This window comes from Empidonax traillii, unplaced genomic scaffold (genome assembly GCF_003031625.1).
Source record: "Empidonax traillii isolate 1590-97213 ecotype Southwest subspecies unplaced genomic scaffold, ASM303162v1 scaffold831:size274641, whole genome shotgun sequence".
In the NCBI taxonomy this organism is placed as follows: Eukaryota; Metazoa; Chordata; class Aves; order Passeriformes; family Tyrannidae; genus Empidonax; species Empidonax traillii.
The window spans coordinates 93856-118849 of NW_020956024.1; the positions used below are offsets into that span (position 1 = coordinate 93856).

Consider the following 24994-nt stretch of genomic DNA (forward strand, 5'->3'; position numbering starts at 1 on the left):
CTGCCCTCCCAGCTCAACTCAAACCATATTCAAGATGAGCAGGAAGAACACCACAAGGAATAGAGGGAAGTTGTTTTTTACTTCACCTAAATCCAGCTCAAGGATTAGATAAGGTCAAGACCAGTTGACCATTTTTAGTATCTTTCAACACACCTGCATGTCTGCTTATTTCTGTCACAGACATTAGCACATGGATCCAGAACCCAGTAAGTGAGGGGAACATCTGTAAGGCCACCACTGTTCACTGGCACCGAAAGGCCTGGGACAGTGAGTCCCATCTCCACCAGGGATCACTACAGGAGACTCAGCAGCCAAGGAATATCCAAACACGGATCAATGTTAAAGCTCACTTAACCTGAGTGAAAATCAGCTACAAAACACCTTGCACTAAGTAGTGAGACTTAGTACCACAGCCAAGAGAAAGCATATGCACCCTGGAGATGGGGACACCTCAGAGGAATAACCCAATCTAAAAACATATCCATGAGATCCTTCTGGGGGGAAAAAAAATCCCCAAAGCTGCTTTTCCTATATTTGGAATCTGTATGAATATATTTGGCATGAATATACAGTATCTACACTTCAACTGGTTGAACACTTTTGGAGCTAGAGATGAAACTGTTTATTGAAATGAAAAGTAGAATTCTGGTATTTATACTCCAATGAGTATGCAATACATCACAAATGTAACTCACAGAAGGTACCATTTCATCTGAATTCTACAAAATTCCATTTGCAGAAATAGACCAGGAGAAGTGTTAGAAGCGACAGGCTGGGGAGCTACTTCTATAAAAAAAAATCACAGACAGTTAAACCAGAATAAATTCTAACTCTAAAAAGTTGCCCTTTAATGTGCATTACCTCAAATCTCTGAAATATTGTACCTTCCATGCGTTTCCAAAAGCATATACTATTCACATTATTTAACATTTGCATTCTGATTGCAATCAGCCTACTTTCAATAAAATAAATAATGTTACAGCTTGTTAACCTAGAACCATCAAACTCCCTCTCCCATTATCAATCAACGCCACTTTTCTGCTGACTGCAACTCAATTAAAATCCAATTATTTGAATAACTGGATGGAAATTGCTATCATAAGATGTACCTTTTTATTAGGAACATTTTGTGTAGAAAATTGACAGCACAGGAATTATGGCACTGTGGTTAAAAGATGTTTTGTAACCTGGGCTGGGAAAGGATATGCCGATAAAGGTGGAGGAACAGAGTGTCACTTCTAGAGTAGGTATTTGATTCTAAAATTGGGACTTTAGGCTCAGAGCAGATCCAAATTTATTAGATTCTGCTAGCATTGCTATGAGCTTTAAAAAAGTTGGTCTTTCTATGCCTCAAAACTTATTTTTACCTATGTTAAAATAAAAAAAAAAAAAAAATTGTTATATATTCCTAGAACATCTTACCACATTACCCACGGAATTAATTACAAAATATGCCAGTCAGTGATACTGATTCTTTAGGTAATCTCAATGTCAAATTTTTTTCATTTTTTTTTTATTTCTTACATTAACTAACACCAGGCAAGTAGCTGTGTACCTTCTCCTTGTCCTGCAAGAACTCAGTGTCATTTGAAAAAAAATGTCCTATGAGGAAACCCTCAAGTATAAGTTGCTTCTTAGTTTTTAATTACATCAGTTTTCCACTAGAGCTGTATTCATTTGACCAAAGCGTGGACAACAAATTCTTCTTCATCCAACACTAAAAAGCTGAATTCTTTGTTATTGCGCTTAGATGGAAAATAGCATCATACTATTTTAATTTCAGTACGCCAACTCCATAAACAAAACATAAAACATTTTGAAAAATGTCTAGTTGCAAAGTCTAATTTTACAAAACAGATTTAAAAGAATTAAACATTTCTATTTTTTCAGGTGTAACTATCTAGGACTTACTGGCACCTGGAAGTTAGGAACAAAAATATCTCCTATCTAACGTATTTCTTTAGCTGATCTCAGGTATCCTTATATCATAATATTTTAAAGCAAGTACAGGCTCTCCAATGTATTTCTTTTCAGTGTAATAGTATTGTCTTCTACCTTGCATCATAAAATCATATCATCTGAATTATACCTACTACAGTTTTAATAAATTTCTGCAGAGGTTGTTCACCGAAGATTACACAGAGGATTTAAAAGGAGCTATTAGATTACGATGACTTGCATTTGACAAAATGACTTGTACTGGCACACAGCAAGGAATGAAATGAGCCAAAAAAATCAAGGATAAGAAAAAAGAAACATTATAGATAAGCACAGTAATTCCAAAATGTGATTGATTCTAAAAGAAGCAACTCTTGATAGAATGTCATGTTCATATTACTTTTCCATTGTGATTACTCTTCTTGACTTTTGCTCCACATATTAGATTTTATATCTCTCCTGTCATTTTCTATGTGATTTCAGGCAGCACCCCTAATATATTTTTAACTGCTTTACAAACTAAAGTTGCATTAACTGGTGAACATTGTTTATCACAAGTCCATGACAGTTTGCAAAATGCTGGAATCTGTCTCTTGCCTTGAAATGTACAACTTTCACATACACACTGTCTACCTCTCTACAAAGCTAGCACAGGAATAAATGCTTATGGCCTTCTGGCTCTACACACCAGCAGTGCCTCTTAGGCAAGCTCTGAAAAATCATCTTCTAAAGAGAGTCTACAAAAAATGCCAGAATTCAAGTAATTCAGTTCTTTTTTCATGCAGACAGTCCTTAAAACTGAGATCATTTGTAAGATATATGTTGAAATCAAAGCTACTTACCCTTTTTCTCAAGTTGTAGGTCAAAATGAGATTTCTAGAGAAGGAGTGGGAAAAGGCTGTGTAGAACTCCAGCACTTTCTGCAAAGCATCTCTCTTAATCACATGAAGATCACAGTAAGTCAAAGCCCTTACATTAGCACAGGACTGGGCGAGGGTAGACTCCTTCCAGAACACATCACCAAAAACGTCTCCTTTGCCTAAACAAAAATAACAGCATTTCTTTCAATAACAGCACTATTTCCACCAAAAACGTAAACCAACATACATCCCATTTATACAGTCAAGCTTCTTCTGTTCCATGTGGTCAGAAAATAATTCTGCCTGGAAAAAAAAACAACTTTGAAATATTTCGCTAATAACTTTTTCTGCTATCTTTTTTGTTAATTACAATCACCTAGCAAAATTTAATAAGAATAACTCATAATCAAAAAGTTTTTCATGTGACAAGTCCCCTTAAAATATCAATAAATATCAATTCTTTAAAAATCAAGAAAAATGATTCATTCTTGGTTCATGTTTTCTTCTTATGCCTTTCAAAGAGATTAATTAGGATGAAATGCTTTTTCCCTATCTTCTTTTAACTTTCATGTGAAGGATTTGATTCTTGTATCTATGTTGTTGAGTTTGCTTAGTCTGGCTAAAAATTAGCCACTGTTATGTCAATAAAACCATCTTGTATAAGATGTCAGTATGGTTATAGACAGCAATGAAATTGAGTCCAAAACAAGAAGAGTACAGGTTAGTTATCACCATCATAACAATGGCCAGACATGAATGTTTAGCTGTTACACACTGGAAGAAAGAAAACAGCCATTTCCTTACAACCTTTCCACGAGCATATCATTGTGAGCTTGGGGCAGCCAGTGAAATCCCTGCTGTAGAATATTGCAATGAGGGCATTTGGGCCAGCCTGGGCCCTACAGCGCAGGGCAACTTTACCAAAACCCAGCTGAGGAACAGCTCCCAGTGAGGATTTTGCTGGTTATAACCCAGCTCAGGCTGGGCACAAAAGGGAGTGTGTAGGAGAAAGTTATGAGCCCATTTACAAGAGTAATGGTCTTTTTGTTTTTGTTTTTTTTTTTCCTTATTTTCCAACATACACTGCTAACAGAATAAGAATATTATACTGTTCTTGTTTTGAAATGTATTTTCCTCTTAAACTTCTGCTGTGTTATATCACCACTGCACATTTCTCTTAAATACCAACAACAAGGAAATACATTCACAATACCTATCAAGTTGAGGTAGGAATGGACCAGATGGTACCTTGTCTTATAGGTAATACTTTGCCCATAGCAATTCTTAAAGCCAAAGCATCAAAATAAATATTAGTTTATTGACTTCAACCAGGCCCTTTTGGGTTTCATTCCTTAAATAAATAGTCATGTATAAAAGGCTATATGAAAGTCAAGACAACTATCATGAGTATAGAGCTCAAGAAATCTTGTAAATTAAACCCAGAATTCCCATCTTAGCCCTAGAGCTGTACTTCCACCCTTACCTAATCTTTCCATTAGATGATAAGCATTTTCTTTTTGAGGAGAAGCTATCAGCTTGATGGTAAGCTACACTGTAGTGCAATAAGTTGTTGTTCACACTGAAGTGCTCCCAGTCTTCCACAGAATTCCTATGCAGCCCACCCGCCATGGACCAGCTTAGTCCCTGATCACTTTGGAGGAGCATACACTCTTTTAATTTTAAATGTGTACATACACTGAAACTACTCTTTCCATTAGCGCATTTTTTCCTCAAAAAATAGGCAAAGACACCATAATGATAACTCTTCTTCCACCTCAAGTCTGCTTACATGGGACAACACCAACATCTGGAGACACTACAAAGGCTGCACATCAATAAGCATGGTGGCACTCCAATAGCCCAGTACAATAAATGAATTTTCATTTTAATAGCAATGACTTTTCACAGTCAATTATTTAAATTTTCAATTATTTAAATGTATGCTTTTTAAATAGGTACATTAAAAATGGCTCAAGAAAAATGCTTCCATGCACTTAAAGTAGATTCTCATCTGAAAAGCTTTTAGACAGACAAATACACAATATATTCCAAACTGAAGTGAAACAATTTTTATGCACCATAAAAACTGATATGCTTCACTGGGTAAAAATGGATTGTTTGCCTTTGGAATAAATATGCTTTTACTCACAATCTTCCAAGCAATTAGCCAAACAACTGTTTTAATTAACGCTCTGGAATCTATCAAGCATTGAAATGTGCCATCACTGATGAGCAATAGTTAGAGCTGGGAGTCCAAGCACAAGGGAGAGGAATTCTAGCTTTGTTCTAAGCATATTTCTTACCATTTCCAGACAAGTTTCCCTATCTTAAAATGAAAATAATAATTTTTAATGTCCCACAGTAACATGAAGAATAATTAGTACAATGCAAGCACAAACAGCATGGTGCTGCTACGCCTACCTCAGAAGTTAGCTGTCTTACTCTTTTTAAAATTTAATTCTGCTTTTCACATAACACACAAAGACACAACTGTGTTGTTCACCTGTGGCAGCAATGACACTTTCTCTTTGCTATTTGTAACTCCTCCCTCCCAAAAAACTCTCCCTCCTGCAGTTCCTGCCACCCCGGGGAGCCACTTCCCATTAGTAGCAAGAACAGCACAGGAAGGAGCTACGTCTGCTGGGTGCCTACTGAGCCAAACCAGAGAAAAGCAACACATGAACCACAAACTGAGTCAGATCACAGAAGCCTCTGTTTGAAAGAAACAAACAAACAAAAAATCTCAAAAAGTTGTACTTGATTTCGTTAAAATATTTCCTTGAAGTTAACAATCAGTGATTTAGTTGAAAACCAATCCTACATTATATTTTGGCTTCCAAAACAAGGCACTTATACAAACACCACACTGCTTTGATTCTGTCAAGTGCATTCCCTAAATGATGCATATAAAAAGTATCAAATTTGATTGTCAGATTCTAAAAAGAACCATCTTTGATATTCATAGAAAAATGGGGCGCGAGGGGGGTGAGGGGGGAAGGAGCAGTAGAAAGTCTTTATAGCAAGAAGGAATTAAAATTCCACCCAGGAGTACCTGCACTGGATTAGAACAATTGGCCTCTTATACATAATAAGGAACTGCATACCATCTCCCTTTGTCTATATGTTCTCCACATAGTAAGATCAATCACTCAGGAAAAAGGAACAAAAAAAAAATGTGGGGCAGATTAAGTGGGTGTTTTATCAAAACCATCTGTAATTAGAAAGCAAGAGGGGCAAGGTGATACTTCCAAGTGTGTCAGAAGGAGGTTGGCAAAGTCTAATGGCTGCATTAGGGAACCTGAGCCCAAAGCCTCTTTTTACGTATAACTCCAGGCTTTATATATTTCACCTTACCTCTGAAGAAAGATTAAAAAGCTAGAGAAATGCAGATGGCATTTGTTTGTCAGTACTTTGCATTTCTCATTCCCAGCATGCTGAATTCCAGACATTTGCCAAGAACATTATCTGTCAATCACACTTGAAGTGGATGATCTAAGCTTTTACCATCAATCATTTATATTCCCTGCTGAATTTGTGGGCTGAGGACCTTTTCCACCATCAGCTCAGCATGTACTTGAAATCCAAATAGTTTTCTGCCTTTTATATTTGCTTGTTTGTTTTAATTATAATAACAAGTCCCAAAACAAAATTCTTAAATAGTGAAGACTTATTTTATAAAACTTTCTGTTTTCACGTTTTTTCTTTCCCAATTTCTTTTCACATCAGTATTGCTATTTATGAAGTGAAAAGATGATTTCTCTGGTACCACTGTAAATTCAGCCTGAGTCAGGCATAAGGTCAAGCCACATTCACTCTGTCTCCTGAAAGCAGCATCAGTAATGAAGATGTGATTATTGCTGCTTAGTCAGGTGTTTTGCTGATTTTCGAGAAAAGAACTACATTCTCATATTACAGCTATACTGTCTTGATGCCACAAACCTTGGTTTTTTCACTCCTACAAAGTGGAAGTATTGAAGAGCTCTCAGACAGAAGATATCCACTCCAAAAAAATCTGATTCATGTGTGGAATATGTGCTTGATTGATAACCTACTCAGTCCACTCTTGGGTCCTGGATGTCTGGAAGTTGTGGTGCAGTTTTGGTGTGATAGCAGCTGGGTGAGAAGATGAGGCCATAGATTCATATGCTGAAGGCCTATGGATGGATTTTGAAGGAGTTCATACAAATCCACAGGTTTTCAGTACATGGGGCAAAATATTCATGTTAGAATCATCCCTGAATCAATAGTAATGGTTGTTACAGCAGCCAACATCAGAATCTAGGTCGGGTACCTTCCTGATCTGCCTTCATCTGCATGTTTAAATGATAAAATGGGGATCTGACATAGTCTCAGCAGATCCAAAGATAAGCTAAAATGACCAAACACTGTTTGATGGTACCTCAGTGGCAATGCAGCACTAAGCATATCTTGGAAATCAGGTGTTAGCAAATACTTTTATCTGTTATGCTGCTCCACAGTGGCTGCCACAATGACTTTCCCAGCACAGCTCCCTGGAGCACCCACGCTGGCCTGCACTCTCAGGATTTGTTTGCCACCTCCAAGCAGTGGGAGACACCAACTGCTGTAAAGGCAAACACAGATTCTCTCTGCATAGGTCTCTTTCTAGTGACTGCTCAGTTAAAATGCTGCTGAAATTTAAAAACAAACAAAAAACTGGCCTGATTTTTTCCTTCCTTCCTCCCTTCCCTCCCTCCCTCCCCGGAGGAAGAAGTTAGTCCCTGTCACAGGCTCCTACCAATTCTATTCAAGCATAATTCCACTAAGGACAGTGTATTTACCCCTGGTGTTCAAAGCCAGTGACGTGAGACTTGGGTCAAATTCCCTCTGTGATCACCACATGTTTATTTGGCTTAAAGTGAAAATCCTTCCCTCTACTCTCTTCCCTCATCACCTCCTAATCTAAGTAAGGCATGCAATTTAAATTTTACCATTTTACAAAGCAAAGAAGGGTTCAAGGAAATGAGAGTCATTAGAGCAAAAAGAATTTTTCCTCTTGGTGCATTGTTTTAAGGCAACGAATATCTGTCAGGCAAAAAAACCAGAGCTACCATTTGGCACTGAGGTAGAGTATTCAGTATCTGTCCTACAGATAAATTGCACAACTTGACAGCCACTGAATAGCCTGTAGTTTGGTCCTCCAACACAGTACAGCTGGCAGGAGATGATGCATGGAAGTGATTTGCTGCTTTGGATTCTCTTAAGATTTCTGAAGTGGAAACTGAGACACATAATGGGAAGTGAATGACCAACTGCAGAGAATATACTATTTTTCATTAGCCAGAGTTTTAATTACTCTATTCCTCTGCTAAGACCTTAAAAAAAGCCTGAGTATCAATGCCACAGAAACTAAAGTAAGAGTTACAGACAAAACAAACTGAAGTTGCACTTTCAGTGATTTGCCTGGTGCACAAATAGAAACTCAGTGTATCTGTTCATGTTGTAAAACACAGCCTGGCAATATTTTGCAGACACTTCACTATACAACTGCATCAATTTTCTCTGTTGAAGCAAATTACTGTACAGACAAAGTAAAAACATTTATTTTTAGAGATGAGTAGCAATAACATGTATTAGTTACAGCTAAGATTTGTATTATCATTATTATTATTAATGTGTTTATTTGTCTCTGTGAATAGAGCATAGATTATATGTCACTACTTGACTTAATGTGATGAGAAGAAGAATTTTAAATGTCAATTGGGCCCTACCAGGCTTACTCACAGAAAGTTTGGAGGCTTCAGCAGAATCTGATTAATTTATCCTTATTTGTGTTTTAATGGTTACTGTAAACCAGTTATGAGTATGTGTCCAGTATGTACAAACTCAGATGACATGGAAGTTACCAGCTCAAGTAACTGGGCTCACAAATATATTTGAATAAATTTGCATTGAGAATAGAAAACAGAAAAAACACAGCTCAATTTTTGTTGTCATTGCACATGCTAATTCTCTGCTAATTGCAGAGTGGTAATTCTCTGATCAAAAAAATCCTACCTGAGAGGATCAAACTGTATTATCCTCTAAGTTATTTCTCTGATTACTTAGAGACAGGCTTTAGGTTCTAACTATTGCTTCAAACATACCCCGAAACCCCCAAATTTTATTGTATTTCAGACAAAAAGGATTCACAAGAAATGAGTGTTTCATGCAGATTTTTTAAATTATTTTTTAACCTGCCTTTTTAGTGAAAATAATTTATTCTTCCTCCTCCAAAATTCTGAAACAGAAACAAAACTCTACCCAAAACAAAAATGCATTCAGTGGTTCACCTGCCAGAAGTCAGGGTCTTTATAAAAAGCTGACTGTTTTGCTAAGTTATAATTTTTACCTCTTCATACCTCTAGTTGGAGTATGCACATGCACACAATATGCAAACCTTCCCAATTCAGCCTGAGATATCAAGGGATGTGCTGGAACAGAGAGCCTCATCTCCACCCTATCTCAGGAGCAGCTGACAGTGTCATGGATCTCTGTTGCCAGTGGCCTCCCAGACAGTACCATCTTCCAAAGGGGACTTCTTCCACACGTGGTGCTGTCAGACTATTTAAGAGCACATCATGCAAAGCTGCATAAATTTTCAATAATAAAACACAAAACACGCCAATAAGTTCACTCCTGGGGCCTCTATTCACAGGGAAACTCCCTCCTCCTCAGTTATTCCAGCAAGTCATTAACTAAGTATTTTAAAAATCTGTTTCTCCAATACCCTGTGCTCTCTGAGACCATCTACAGACAGCAGTGGACAGGTGATTCATGCTTTTAATGCTCTATCAGAAGCTAGACATAGAACGACTAATGTCTGGCTGAAGTTTTAAAATTGGCAGCTCCTGCTACCAACCCACCTCAGGTGTCAGGAGCACAGGAATATGGAATACTCTCTGTCCAAACCCACCATTTGGAATAAACATATATTCCTACAGAAAAGTTTTAGTGCTGCTCCTACATCCACCGTGAAATTAAAATTTTGTATTAATGTAGACTCTTTTATGCCACGGCATCTTAAAAAGTTTAGCTGGATCTCTGTTTTTAATACTTTTGCTGAGTGTACCTGGATGGGCATTGGGCAAATCAAACTCTGAAAATTGTTCCTTCAGCTGATCTTCATTGAATCACTTCACAGAAACATGCTGCTTGTACGATCTCCTATTATAAGTCAACCTAAAAAACCCACAAACCTTTAAACTATAAATAGAAAAAGCACAATAGAACTCCTGAGGATAAAGATGGATTTTAATTTCAATCATTCCTTTTTGAAAGCACTACTGGTCACGTTACAGTCTTATTCAATAGCACAAACAATGCTGTGACGTTAGATACTGTCAGAAAACTCTAATGCCATCCATAATCCTGCATTTCTTAAGCCTAAGAGCGTAGCAGCTTGGTATTTTTAACATAGGGAGGTGTGCCTACATTGAAAATTCAGGTGAAAAATGAAGCAGAGAAGTAAGGGACTTCTTCAAAGACTTGGAATTAAATAACACTAGGCACTAAAATACCGAATTAAGTTTTGAAAATGGGGTATAAGACAGAAAATACTTCTGCACTGGTATTTTCCTTCCTCTAAAATAAACCATCCCTGTGGTGCAGTTGCCCTTGCACTTTGCACTGTCCTATCTGGATGCAAATCTGTCCCACCAAAATCTGAATCACTCCTCTTGTGTCTACAATGGAATGAAATGCTTACGGCTAAATGAGTAAGCTAAAGCAATTGTAAAGAAAACAAACAATTATTCTTATAACATTTCTTTAAGACTGCAATTAGATCAAATTAAATCAGCAGGAATTTCTCCACACAAAGCAAATGGAGCATTTAATATCCTGCTGAAACAAAACATGGCACATCAAGCTCTCCTACAATACCATGGTAAAATCACAGTCTCCAATCTTGTCAACTTTACAGCTTTGTAAATAAGAATAAAAGATCTGTGTTTCAGGGTCATACAAATTTCACTTCCTCAACTCATGTGTGAACTTTAATGTAAATCTGTGTGCATCCTTGGCACACTCCCCGGCCTCCACTCCCCCCCAGAAATTCCCATTCTTACATTGTGTTACTGCAAACTTTCATGCTTATATAATATCTACATTCTGTTATTTCCTTTCGGCTTCGATAGCAGCAAAAAGAAAAGCAACAGCAAACTGCTGACCTTGTGGACAGCAGTGATATTCCTTGCTCACAACAAATTCCTGACTTGATTTCCCTTTCTATCTCATTCACTTTACTTGCCCTTTGTGGAGTCAGGAGGTGGACTCTACAACTCTCATACATCCCTTCCAACTCAGGATATTCTATTGTGCTACACCAACAGTCAAGAAAAAAGTTTATTCTTTTGGAAGTTTTTAGCACAAATAAAGATAGCAGGAACACAAATGCAGAACAGTTGGGATTTAAGACTTGGGATAAGCTGTTTTGTGTGGGGTTTTTGTTTTTTCTTTTTAACAAAACCTTCTAGTAAATGTTATTTTTCTCATCCAGTGCTCAGCTCTGAGCTGTGGTTTTCAAGGCTTTGGTTTTTAGTTGTTAAATGAAGGTTTAAAGCTCCCTGTCTTTAATCAAGTCCACAAAACTAACCTCCAGTGTTACCATCCATATACACAAGGCCTCCTTCCAAGAAGCATCAAGACCATTCAGCAGCTTTGAACTATTCATAGAAGTAAAGATCTGCTGTACAGTCCGGCCATCTAGCAGTCATTAAATGACAAATCAAAGAATATGCTGAATTGGAAGGGACCCACAAGGATGATTGAGTCCAACCCTTAGCCCTGCACAGGACCATACCCGTACACCATGTGCCTGAGAACATTGTCCAAGTGCTTCTTGAACTCTGTCAAGCTTGGTGCTGTGACCACTTCCCTGGGAAGCCTGTTCCAGTGCCCAACCACCCTCTGGGTGAAGAATGTTTTCCTAATATCCACACTAAACATCTGACACAACTTGAGGCCATTCCCTCAGGTTCTGCCACTGGCAACCGCAGAGAAGAGAGCAGTGCCTGCCCCTCCTCTTCCCCTCACAAGAAGCTGCAACTGCAATGAGGTCTCCCCTCAGTCTCCTCTTCTCCAGGCTGAAGAGACCAAGTGACCTCAGCCGCTCCTCACATGCCTTCCCCTCAAGGCCCTTTACCATCTTCGTTGCAGCAGTCAGAAAATTTAAGCACAAGACATTGTCTTCCTCACTGCTATCTAGAAAAAAACAGTCTGCCACTCTAGTTTGCAAAGGTCTTCTTCTTCCTTTCTCTAGCCTTTTCCTGGAATGTTTTGATAAATTTTAAAGATTACCCCTATTTCAGGCAGAAAGGGTTGGAACCAACTTGGGTCCCAGAATCACTTGCTTCCTTCAGATTTCCCAGAGAAGAGGGATTTTTCTGCTCAATCTTGGAGTACTATTATGTCAGTCATACCTAACCCAGAATCGATTATTTCCTAGAAAGGTCAAAAGTGGTTTTCTAAGTCATTCAGATATTTGTACATTCACACAATATAAATCCTTTACTAAGAAGGCCTTCTGTCCAGCCCTTCTTTGTATTTCCAGAAAATACTTACAAAAGGATATTTTTGCTACTATTTTCATGACGTTATCTAAGCACACATGCAGTTGGAGACATAATACAAGAACTAGCACGTCCTCTAGCAATCATGAGGAGAGATTAAAAAGGTTCAGATTAAATGGCTGGAGGGTGAGTGAAGTGCCCTGTTAGCCACATGTTGTGAAATGACCCCAGCAATGGCACACATCTGCTCAGCTGGACTTCTGACATCAGCTTATTGTTTACCACAGTTCCAAACAACCTACATTCTCACACTTGACTAATGAAACACATACCTTCACAGTGTAAAAAAACATAAAAAGTGCAATGAAAGACAGTTTAGGTCTTCAAGCTTCCTTAAATAAAGAAACAACACCTAGCCATGTAGGCTTATTTCACACTCAACCCCTTTTCCCCTGCGTATTGCCAAGAAAGCTTCAGTCAGACTTTGTGTTCTGTGCCTGGAACTCAATTAATTCAGGAGGAATATTTGATAAATTAAAGAAGTTATTTGATAAATGAAAATGTAGCCGATCTCCTGAGCATGAGTAGATTTTAACTTTTCAAAGACCTGCAATAAGGTCAGATTTTCAGATAGTCGGAGGCACAGCCCGAAATGTCTGCTCCAAAGCAGAGAGACTGAGCAGAGCTACCAAATGAAGTACACATAAATGTCTGATTGTTTTTAACAGCAAAAAAACCAACCTATTTTCTCTACCACATTTGGATAAATGGGTAAGTCTTTAAATAAGAGTAGTTCAAAGAGACACTGTCAGTCTCAGGTGGATAAAGCAGCAGCAGGCCAAATGGGAGGGCTGAGAAAAGCTAAAAGCAAAGCCAAGTTGAAAACAGTCTCTTAATGGAAATCCTGCACGGTCTGTGCTTTGCTCAGTTCTCTTCAGGGGCAGGGACTATGTGATAGAATGCTTACATCATCACTTCATCTTATGCACTAACAATGGTGTAAATGGGAAGAACGGGGAAGAAAGGGAAAACAGTCATATTTCATCCAAGCAGCTTCCCACTAGCTAAGCTTCCCTTTTACATAATCCCACCCTCATACTTACATGTTAAAATAGTAAAACATAGTAATACAGAGGCTTTTCTTGCTAAGTCTTCCTTTTCTAACACATTTATATTAGAATGAATCACAGATAAATCCATCACCTGGCTTAAAGGTTTTTGTTTCTTTGACACATCAAATCCAAAGATTGCATTGCATGGACATTGGTAGTCTCTGTGTTTGAGCAGAAATTTTGCACAGAATTCAAAAAAATATGTCTTTCATTGCAACAAATCAAAGTCCACACAAAATGTTTTGATGTGTTAAAATTTTTTTTTTAATTTATTTTGTGTGTGTGTGTGTTTGTATTTACATCAAAATAATGGGGAAGGCAATAATATTAGGAGACATACACAGAACGAGCACATTTTTTCACTGTTGGTCAATGGGCAATTTCTTCCAACTCAGTACTTGTATTAATCTAAGTCAGTCAAAGTCAGTGCTTTGTTATAAGAACTTTAGCCAGAACTGAGGACATCCCTGCCTCTGTGGTATTACACGGAACTGATTTGGAAGGATATTATGAAAGTGTACCCAATACACTCCAAAGCTACACAATATACTTTTATGTGCTAGTCTGCAAGGTTGAATGTTTCAGAACTTGAAAATGTTTCATGTGAATTGCATCATTAAAGGATTAAGTGTAGTTTGCCTTTGGTTTATGTAATGCTGTATAGCAGTCACACAGACTAATTTAGGGATGCAATTCATCTCTCTGTTGTAAGGAAGATACAGGATACAGATACATTGCAAACTGTGAATTACATGACAGCTAAAGTTGAGCAAATAATTCCCCTTGAATCATTTGTGCATTTACTTTTTTAATTTTTGTTTCAAAAATGCCTTAAAGAAGATTACAGTCTCTCCAACATACCTCTTAACTAAAATTACCCTGTAGAAATGCTCACGTGGTTTGCTGTTACATGCCTAATGTTCATAGCTATGCTTAGTTGTGACTGATAAAACTTATCATAGGTTGTTCTGGCTGAGTGATCAGCAACAATCGTGTTTCTTGTACAATGTACTTTATTTTTCCTCGTAGTACCTTGTTTCATCTGGTATACTTTTCAGCAAGAGCTTGACAAGCTTAGCTAGATATGAAATTAAACAACAAAAAGAACAACAAAAATAACCCCCCAAAGCATTGTTCTACATATTCTACAGATAAGAAAACTGAGTACAGAGAAGTTAGGCAGGAAACCCTGGCCCATCTCCTGCGGCATACTTTAGTAATGTGGTGGGTAAATTACACAATGTGAAAGGAGAAGAAAGTCCAACTGATTTAGAATAGCAAAAAACTTAGTTAAACACAGAATTTCTTATCAGAATAGAGAAACCTTCAACAGAAGACTGCACAGCCTGGGAGGGGGAAGGTAGGCACACATGTGGAGGGAAAGGAATTCTTTAGTACAGAAGCAGAAACACAAAAATTGAAGTACATCCAAAATGAAATCTTATAGAATCACAAAGAGATCCCACTTAATTTTACTTTCCTCTTCACTTACAATATTCACAAAGAAAATGACAGAGTTCATCAAGTTTTGTGAATGCCAGAGAACTGACTCCAAATGGAAAATTAAAAAAAAAAATAAAATTAGTTGTGGAGGGAAAAGGATCAATAGTTACCATCCCAGGAGAGCAGTAGCAACAAAATACTTCTATTCATCCAGATACCAAGGGATCAGCCTCATTTATCTGTGGCTATCACTCTGCAACTGCAGAGATTAGGTTTCTCAAGCAATCTAGGCTGTTTTCTAAAGTGAGTGTTATGATAGATTGCAGAAGTTACAAGTAAAGATACGGATAACATTGTTATCTTTAAAGGACATTTTAAAAAACTTTTGTATCATTGCTTTCTACCTGCTCAAATAGAGCAGCAAGAAGTTTTGAAGTTTTCTTCTTGCAGGGAACCCAAGTGGTGGCTTTAGGGGACACAAACTGAGAGGTTTTAGTTTGTTCTACATTTGCCATGTTAATTCTCGAGAGTTCAACATGGAAAAGGTAGTAAATTCTTGATGTGCAGCTTAGACAAGCAGAAGTTGCTAGTATCATGCAGCACTGAAGAGCACAGGTGATTCCAGAACAAAAGAGAATCAGTTACCCTCCAACTTTTCACCTTTTTAGCTTCTTATGTGGCACAAAATATTATCAACTTGATTCCCCAGGACACTAAATTCACCCTTTACTATACATGTTTAGAAACAGAGAAAAATCGAACTCAGGCTATTTATTAGCTCCCTCATTTTTCAGTAGACATCCCTCTTGGGAGAGCTGGGTGTATGTGTTCAGAAAAAGTAAGATTGCCAAGCTCTTTTCTTCTCTTTTTCCTGGCTTCTGTGATTGACAGGTACTGGATTAAGCCACCATGAGAATTTACCTTACTACAAAAGGGTCTGATAGAATCAAATGATAAGTATCACCTCCTCAGTGCTCCAGCCACAGTTCATCTACATCTATTGGATTATCCCACTCTTTTCTCTTAGCTTTGCCTCAGAATGTTGCTCACGTTACTATTAGCTTCTTTTTAATGCTTCAACACAAAGCTGCCATTCCAAGTTTGCACAAATTAGCTCTAAATTTTTAAATTACTTCGACTTTGAAATGGATAAATATTATTTTAACATGAGATCTAAATAAATCTAATTGTTGGAAAATTTCCAGCAAAATTGGATTATTAACAGGGGGTGGGAGGGAGGCAGGGAAGACAGGCACGTTTAAAAAAAGTTTTTTGAGTCCTAAGTGGAATTTCTAACAAAAAGAGATGTGTCGAGACAGGGAGAACTTCAAGAATGACCAGGATGCTAGTGCTCAAGTAGAGTTTCCACTGAGAGGAAACGGGGTTAAAGCAATCTAGAGATGAGATGATTGCCCCTCTATTTACCTGTGTGGAACAGGAAGGACAATAAAATATAGTTTTTATATTTATCTGGGCTGTGGTAAAGATAACTTGACTGAAGTTTTTTAAAAGAATGAGAAGAGGTTATAAAAATGCTCCCTGCATGCATATTTGTGCATAATGCATATTATCAGCTGCGAAACTTACCCAAAATAGCAACGACTTCGTCATCCTGGATTACTTCCAAAGACCCCGAAACCACAAAGCAAAGGCTGTCGACGCTCTCTCCGGCGTGGTAGATCAGGTCTCCTGGAGCACAGTGCACTGTCTGAAATTCCATGGCGAGCGCTCGCAGGCACCCATCGCTCGCCAGCCTGAAGGCTGGGTGCTCCTTGAAGACTTTGCGGTTCAGATGCACACAGATATCTGCTCTCATGTCCTTAGGGCATATCTGCAAAACCTGAGAAGGAAATCAGACAATCAATTCCTGTGCGGGGCTTTTATGTGCCTATTATTGCTAGTTTACTACACAACATTTAAGAACTACTTTCCTCTTTCTTGTAAAATTTCTAATCTTGGTCTGTACATATATTTTTATATTATTTACACACATAAGCCACAATGTTAACTTAGTCTACTTTATAATACCTGAAAGAAAATACTCTTTTTATCTCAGCAACATGCTGTGCTGGATACCGAATTACCAGGCGGCCTCGGCTTTTTAAAACAATAAAACTGAGGGCACAGTAGTACAGAAAGTGTTGAAGAAATGCTTCCTGAAGGATTGTTTCTAGAGGGTAGGTCACTTTTTTGACAGGCAGATTCCACTAAAAGCCTGCTCAAATTATATGCTCCAAGTCATAGAATATTGTCTAGAGGAGAAGCATGATCACACATCTCTTTAACACACAGACAAACAAAAAGTTATTTAAAGCTTAATTGCCTCATAATATTGAGAACTGCAGGTATTCAAATTTACCCCTCAGTGGCACTAAGAAGTTTTTTGTTTACACCAGAAAGGGACTTCAAGGTATGGTACTGTGTTGGGCAAGCTGATCTTCCAAATGCAATGTTCCTCGTGGCAATTCATGATGTGTTCTCTCCTAAGAGAACACAAACTGATGCTTAGCACAGCGGGTACCAGGCAGGGCCATTTCTAAAGCTTTTAAATATAATACAGACAGCAGAGTGGAAAGAATACTAAATTACTACTGCATGTACAGATTAAAAGTTCCTGGCAAAACCACTGGAAATACGCAACATGAACAGGGTTTGGAGATGACAAAAACCTTTGGAGGATAATCTATGATGAAGTACACCCAGGATGTATTATTTGAGAAAAACATTGAAAAATTTAAGTCTGCCCCTTTATTTTAATTTTTTCACTAATAACTATTCCATCCAATTAAGGAACCTTCTGGTTGAGCTTCAGAGTTACTCCCACACATTTTCCTAGATGGTAAGAGAGGAGAAGATGAAGCAGCCTCGCCTCAATGGAAACATTCTGGAAAACATAAAGGTAACACTGGAAGCAGTACAGCTATGTCTGCACCTTACAATGGGGCTCTGTGCAAGATCTGAGCAGAGAACCAAGCTCATAATTCATGGCACTGGTTCCAGATATTATGCCTGGTACTCCAAAGGCAAATGACTAACAGTAATATAATTATCTTTGTCCCACCCCCAAGAGATCTGTTATTACAGGTATTACCTTCAAAAAGATGTATCTCTATAGCGCTTAAGTCACGATCTTTTTTGGCTGCCCCACACAGAGCAGCAGTTAAAACCCCCAGTTCTCACTTTTCCAGGCTCACAGAAGTGGGCTGAGGCAGCAAGACCAACATTTAACATGGAACACAGGTAACAGACATAGCTGTTTACTTATTTTGTTTACTCTGGCAACAAACACATTCTGTACTGGCAGATTCTTGACAAATTTTACTACTGGAATTACACACATCCTTTGCAGTTACTTAAATATAGCACACAAAAAGGGTTGCTGTAGTAGAAACTGGAATATAAAAAAGAGTATTTAAAATTATGTTCTTATCCAAACCCCTTGGTTTTCCAGTTGAAGAGGAAGTTAACTCATTTTCCATTCTCCACTTACAAAAGTTGTCTCCAGACTTCACAAAAATTAAAGGGATTAAAGACATTTGAGAGTTCCAAATGGCAAAAGACTTTCATTTGCATGGGAGGTAAGAAATATATCTTCATATATTAATTTTAGAATCTTGCCGTAGCTCTTGGTTAAATTTTGTTAAACTGGCATTTTCTAGACTTTATGGTCTTTGCTTTTAGCTGACTAAAAAAGTCACGCATGTCTGTAGTTAACACTGAACTGAAAAACTTGTGACCTACAAAACAGTGAGAAGACCAATTCTGTGCTAAATTCATATTTAAATATTTGCCTCATCTGCAGGAAGCTGCACTGCATTACACAGTAGCACAACTACCACTGTTCTATCTCACGAGCAATACATGTTTTATTCATTGCATGACATCCTAAAAGTTAAACACAGGCCTGGGAGTTTATGGATTGGCAGAGCCATTAGTGAGCCTTACACCTGCTGGCTTTTCCTACGCAGATGATAGTTGGTTCTTGGTTTACCAGCCATCACCAGTGGCTGTTCAGCTATGAACACACCAGTTATTGAAAACAACACTGTATTAGGCTCTTTGCTGTCCTGACAATTGGAGACTTTTTCCCTGTTTATTAAAATTATCAAAGGCTACAGTGAGAATTGTTGTGCTTGGTTTGGTTATTCTGCTGTCTTCAAATGCATTCTTAGAGCATTTCTCTCTTTACGAGAGTAAGACAAGAATGAATTTTAAAGATAACAGGAAAAAAGCCCATGTTTTACATAGCAATTTTTTCTTCTTGCTTTGTTAAAATGGTGGCTGTAGCTTGTAATGGGGGGTGAATGAAAACAGCAGCACTCACGACATAATGTATCCTCAGATGCTGTCTCTCCATCTTCCCTAAAATGTATGTACCTCAAATCTATAATCCCACACAGCTTCCAACCAGCACTATCCAGCACTAAAGTACCACATCTTTCTGAAAGCCAGTATGAGTGAGTGCTTACAGAGTCATGGTCTGGGATCTAAAAATGGCAGATAAGCTGAAGATATTTCGGAGAGCAAACAGTACCTGCTGTACCTCTTGGTCTCCAGACAGCCCAGTGCAAAGTCACATCTGTTCTACTCCTTCATAATGACACTTTAACAGCTATACAGAAATGACACTATTTGCCCTTTAACTGCATCATCTACGGTTTAGAATACTAAATTAAGCTGCCAACCAGAAGGCTGGTGACCAGAGCATTAGTATAATTTCGTGAAAGATCCACCGCACAAATCACATCTCTTTACAAGCAGAAGAAAAACAGTATCTATCTCCATAAAAGCTGGAAACAAATACAAAAGAGGGAAGTAGTTGCTTTTGTACATTTGTTCAAGTGAAAGGCCATTTGTCATTTTAAGACACAATGGGAAGTTACTTGTAAATTCAGTGAATTAAAATGATAACATTTGCCTCGCATAAGGTAGATTTCAAATAATACATTATTAAATACTTCCAGCTTTCATTAATATCTTTAATCTGCACACAGAATGTTACATTCAAATTCTACAAAGACATGTTTTCAGGTCCACAGAGCTGCAAACAACCTCACTCGGAAATAATACAAAAAAAATCTCATTTGGAGAAATGGGGAGATTGTTTTACAATTTGGAACTTGTTATTTAGTTATCATCCTTATTTACTGAAAACTAAGTGCCTTTTTCATCATTTTTATACAATTTCATGCCATATCACTAGCAAAACACGCATACTTTTACCACTAGCATATGCCAGTATGACAGAATAGCTGAAATACTGTATTTGAAAGTTTAAAATTAAGGGAAGCTACTACTTAGAACTATTTAAAGAATATTTGTCTTCTTTACTAAGACAGTACCTCCTGTTTATTTTAATGGAATACTTTCAGGATGTGACTTCTTTCCTCACAGTTTAATTTACTTACCTTTTCAGTATCTATTCCTCTGGACATTGACCAGGTGGAAACGATGTAATCCATCACACGTTCACTCAGTCCTTTAGGGACCTGGTAGAGCTTTAGGAAGTCCCGGACACTGTTCAGCATTTCATGGTATCTGTTTGTATTAGCGTACATTTGCTGAAATATGGTTGTCACATTACCAAAAATGGTGGCATACAGAAGGGCTGTGAGAAAGAAGAAAAGCCATAGAAATAATACATAATTAGAAATGGTGATCAGTCTGTGTTCCACTGTGCTTTATGACTGGAAATGCCAGGCCCTTAAAAAATGCGTACAATATCAGTGCTGTGTTAGGAAGGCCTGATGAGCACAAGCATTTTATAGGTCACCTTCTGCATTACAAATTGAGGACCACCAACAACTTTTGGGAGGGCAGGTCCTGTGTCATGGAGTTGCTGAAACACAACTATTTGCCTTTGTCCATAAAACAATTCAGCAGTACCCAAAACCTTAAGAAACCACAACAGAAGACAGAGGAATTTTAAGACAAATAGTTTGACAGTAAATACTTTAAATTTTCATCTCTGGTTTATAGCACCTGTGTTGAAATGCCATCAGTGACAGATCTCTAAGCTTTAAGTGCATTATCACACTAGTAAGCTGAGTCATCATTACCCACCTCAGTGTGACAACAACAATGCATCAAAGCAGAAGATGGAATATGTAATAAACAGCTACCATGGGTCAGTAATTTATAGATGCAAGTTTAATAGTATATAAAAACTCACATTATGTTTTATATTCTTCAGGCAAAAGAACTGCAAGACCTGAGGCAAGGGCTATAGCCCTCAGAGGCAGACCACTGCACAGCCCTTCTGACTTCATTCAACACAGTTATGAAGCCAGCTGGATCATCAAGATGGGTTTAGGAATAAACACGAGAAAGAAAAAAAGACAGTGTTTCCAAGTGCAGAGAGAAGCAAATGAAAACACACAAGATTTGAGAAGATCTGCCTGCTGAAGCCCAAGACAGAAGAGCAGGCTGGTGGCAGCCTCAGTGGTCATGTTTTGATATCATTCAGAGGCTGGGGCTGAGGGTCTTTCAGCCAATCCAGCCCTGAACAAAGGGAACGGACAGGAAACCTCAGTGGGAGCTTTCCTATGTTGTGAATCAGGTCAGTGATATGTGACAGGCTGGCTGTAGAGGCAGAAGAACAGACAGGCTGCAGATGTGATGATAACCACCAGTAAGTGCTCTGGATTGCTGAGTAAGTTCTTCCTCTTTATCATTTCCTGTCCCCCAAAACAGGCACCAGATTATCAATATCATATCTCTTCCACTCAAGATAAAAATAAATAACTGAGAAGAGAGTATTTTGCGTTATCTAAATACCCCTTTTTGCTGTTTATTTGCTCCCTCACCACCTATTAAAAAAATCTTCATCCCATTCCTTCCTTTGAGAATGCAGCTATTTATTCAGGTCAGTGTTATAGGCAGATATCCTTAAGGCAACTAAGATGTTTTAGGGTTCTATGACCAAAAAAAAACCTTTGATACTGTGCAACAGAAACTTACAGGACTGTCTTTCCCCTGATGATCAAGAGACACAATTTAAATTTAGATTTGCTCAAAGCCTTTACGCAGCTGATTCTCTACAGAATTCCTTCTTGATGCTGCATGACTTCTTTTCTTTTTATGAGTTTTTATAGAGGAGAGCTCTCCCCTTTTCCAACAACCTCTCTGTACAAATGGGTATAAAAATGTACTGAAAAATGCGCAGACTCAGTTTAAAGAAAAGTGAAGAGTATGAATAGGGATGCAGTGACCAGAAACATATATATTATATCTCTGTTTAACCTTAACTTGTGCCTGAGCAAAACCGTATCATGAAGTCTGATGCAATATGTAGGGAAGAATGATAAAATGCTTTAGAAAAGAGATTTACCATAATAGCTCCCTAGTCCACAAGTATTTTGTATTAGAACAGCATTACTTTTCCCTAACTAAGTCCTGGTTTGCCCTCTGCTATGCAAACACAACCCTACAGGACACTGCAGTAGCACGAGGCATCCATAAACATTGTTCTTCTGCCAGCCAGCACAGCACTGAAATAGGTGACCGATTAGGAAGAGGGTCACAAGCACATCCCTGTCTGTAGATTTCTGGGCAACCGTACTTGTGTCCATACAACTCTCTGGCAAACAACGAGACCTGGGGGCTCAGTGCCTTGGCATGTACAGCTCTATGCCAGCAAAGGTAAAAATGGAGTCACCGCTCTGTCCCGTTAGTGTTCATCTACTTGAAGCCTAAAGGAAAAACCAAAATTTGGTTTCTCCATTTTGATTGCTATGAGGCAAGCAATTCCCACAGCAAACTGCAGCTCCGGTATGACAATTATCTTGGCAAGATAAGTTATTCCTGCCTAGATTAATTTTTCATTTTTAAAAAAATTCCCAAACTTACAATCCTTAATTTATCATTAGCTAACCATTTTATTACTATTAAGGACACATTAAAGCCAAGGATTTTTGCAGCCTAATATTGGGTAGATACATTAGCATATTAAACATTAAACTCTTCTGCATGGAAGTAGCTGGCTATGTGCCTTTCCTTCTTTTCAAAGGAATAATGAAATGAACCCACTGCAGTAGACTGCAGCCCCAGAATGATTTCAGAAACACACACTCTACTATAGGAAGAAAGTTGGGCTACTTATGACAGAGCAAAATCCCCAACATCTCCTCTCCATGAATGTCAAGATATTTCAGAAAAGACAGCCCCCACACACACATTAATATTCCTTTCTGACAATAGATAAAAACACATTGTCCCCAACAATGTGCCTATCCATTTACAATGCAGTCTGTGTTACCCCATCTAAACCAGTGTTTGAATAATGTCAAAGATAAAAGCACAGCAATTTCCATAGCAAATTACCCACACAAGTGAATCTTGAAGGTCAGACACAGGTTGGAAAGGTCACCCAATCATCTGCTACTTTTAATGATGTAACAAGAAAGAATACAGACATAAATACAAGTCAGTGCAGGTCTCAGCTACCACAGTAAAAGATCTGGGATCTGATTTTAGAATTATAAGAGGAAGAATTTCTATCTGTAAGAATGAGAGGTTTACAATTACCCCAATTACAGATTTAAGTGTGGCATGTGGTTCCTGAGATGAATCATCAGATTGATGATGATTTGTTCAAAATGCACTCATCCAAAGCCCTCACATACAAAATGTGTGCATGAGAACTACACAGCAACAAGTGAAACCAACATCAACTAGTGAACAACCTCTTACATCTTGCCCCAAAGGCATGCAGAGCTTTCTGAAACCAAACTGCATTTATCTTCACTTTCTGGAAAGCTGATTCAGCTGATCCAGATTCCATCCATCTGCATATAAGTTCCACTTAACAATTAAAAAACCAAACCAAATCCCTTTTACATACTGTGCTAACCTAAATATTATTCAAAGAGCAAGCACCTGGATTTACAAATAGCAGATGATATAAATGTATGACTGCACTTCTGTTTCATCAACAAGTTCCTAGTTTACAACAAATTATTCAATTCATGGGTGGCTGTGAGAAATCACAGCCTTGAAAAACTGTTGCACTACATTACTTCTCACTGAATATGAAACACAATTGTAAATTAACCAAAAAAACTGTATGTCTCAAAGGCATTTTTCAAATAACGCATTGTGAGGTCACACAAAATTAACACTGATCAGATAAAAATAAAAGCAGAAATTAATAATTGTTTGTATCATATCATAATTATATGAGAAAACCACATTATTTTTAAATGTGCAATTAGAACAATGTAAGAGCTTATAATTGGTGAGATTAGAGGTCTTGATTAATGGTAATTATGCTTCTTATGGGTAGAGAGCATGCAGTTAAAAGGAAACAGATGAAATGTTAATTACAATCTGCAAGCAAATACCAAACTGAACAGGTATCTATCAATGAACTCTTTACAGAATTAGTTTTGATAGAATTGTTATTTGTAGTCTTGCAACTTGAAATCAAAGCATCTAAAGTAAGATCTACTGATCGAGTATCTACGTAACCTTCTAGAATTAGTACAGAATTTAAACAGGCTGCCCCATTTTCTATCAAGACAGAGGCAGAATTGTTTTATTTCCTACTTCTTAGGAAGCTTTGTGTATTATAAAGTTTCCTATTTGTAATCTTTCATCTACCTTTTGTTTTTTACTATTACAATGCGTAGAGATACCATTTCATTTAGCTGGTAAAGGCAATCCATCTACGTCCTGAGGACCTCGCTGCCACCGTCCAAGCGTGCTTGGCCCCGGCAGATGAACCTCAGGATTAAAGGGTGGGCTCAGTTCCGCGCACACTGTGTCTCACCTAAAAAAATCCAATGCGCAGGCTGGAAGGTGGAAAGACCTTCCCCGGTTCTTCGTTCGCGAAGAGACTGGCCATTATATACATTAAAGAATAAATGTAAACAACTTAGCCATAATGTATTAGTTCAATTAATACTAACACTTCATTAATTTTAACAATATATTTACAGAACAGTTTCACGTGGTAGAAAACAAATTACAATTGCTACTATCATCTTAGCATGTACACCAATTCCTGAATTTCACAGTTTGGGAAAAAAACATTTTTTAAGTGAAAGTAAGTTCCCAGAGGAGCTCTCCCCCATGTTGTCCCAGTAACTGTTAGATCCTGCTTTTTGGATTCTCCTGGACTAAAACAACAAAT

The 24994-nt window shown here is 37.9% G+C and overlaps 1 protein-coding gene across 3 annotated transcripts in view; it reads right to left on the reverse strand.

Annotated features, from left to right (window-relative positions):
* The window catches only part of KCNH1 (potassium voltage-gated channel subfamily H member 1), a 182627-nt gene that overhangs the window by 74537 nt on the left and 83096 nt on the right, over nt 1-24994 (reverse strand). For all 3 annotated transcript variants that reach the window (XR_003573262.1, XR_003573261.1, XM_027901997.1), the window contains exons 8-10: nt 20271-20470; nt 16450-16702; nt 2781-2977 (exon numbers count right to left, since the gene is read on the reverse strand). Coding sequence is in view for 1 of the 3 variants with exons in the window: in XM_027901997.1 (XP_027757798.1) it covers nt 2781-2977; nt 16450-16702; nt 20271-20470 (650 nt within the window). In the remaining 2 variants the exon portion in view is untranslated. The remainder of the gene's footprint in view (nt 1-2780; nt 2978-16449; nt 16703-20270; nt 20471-24994) is intronic.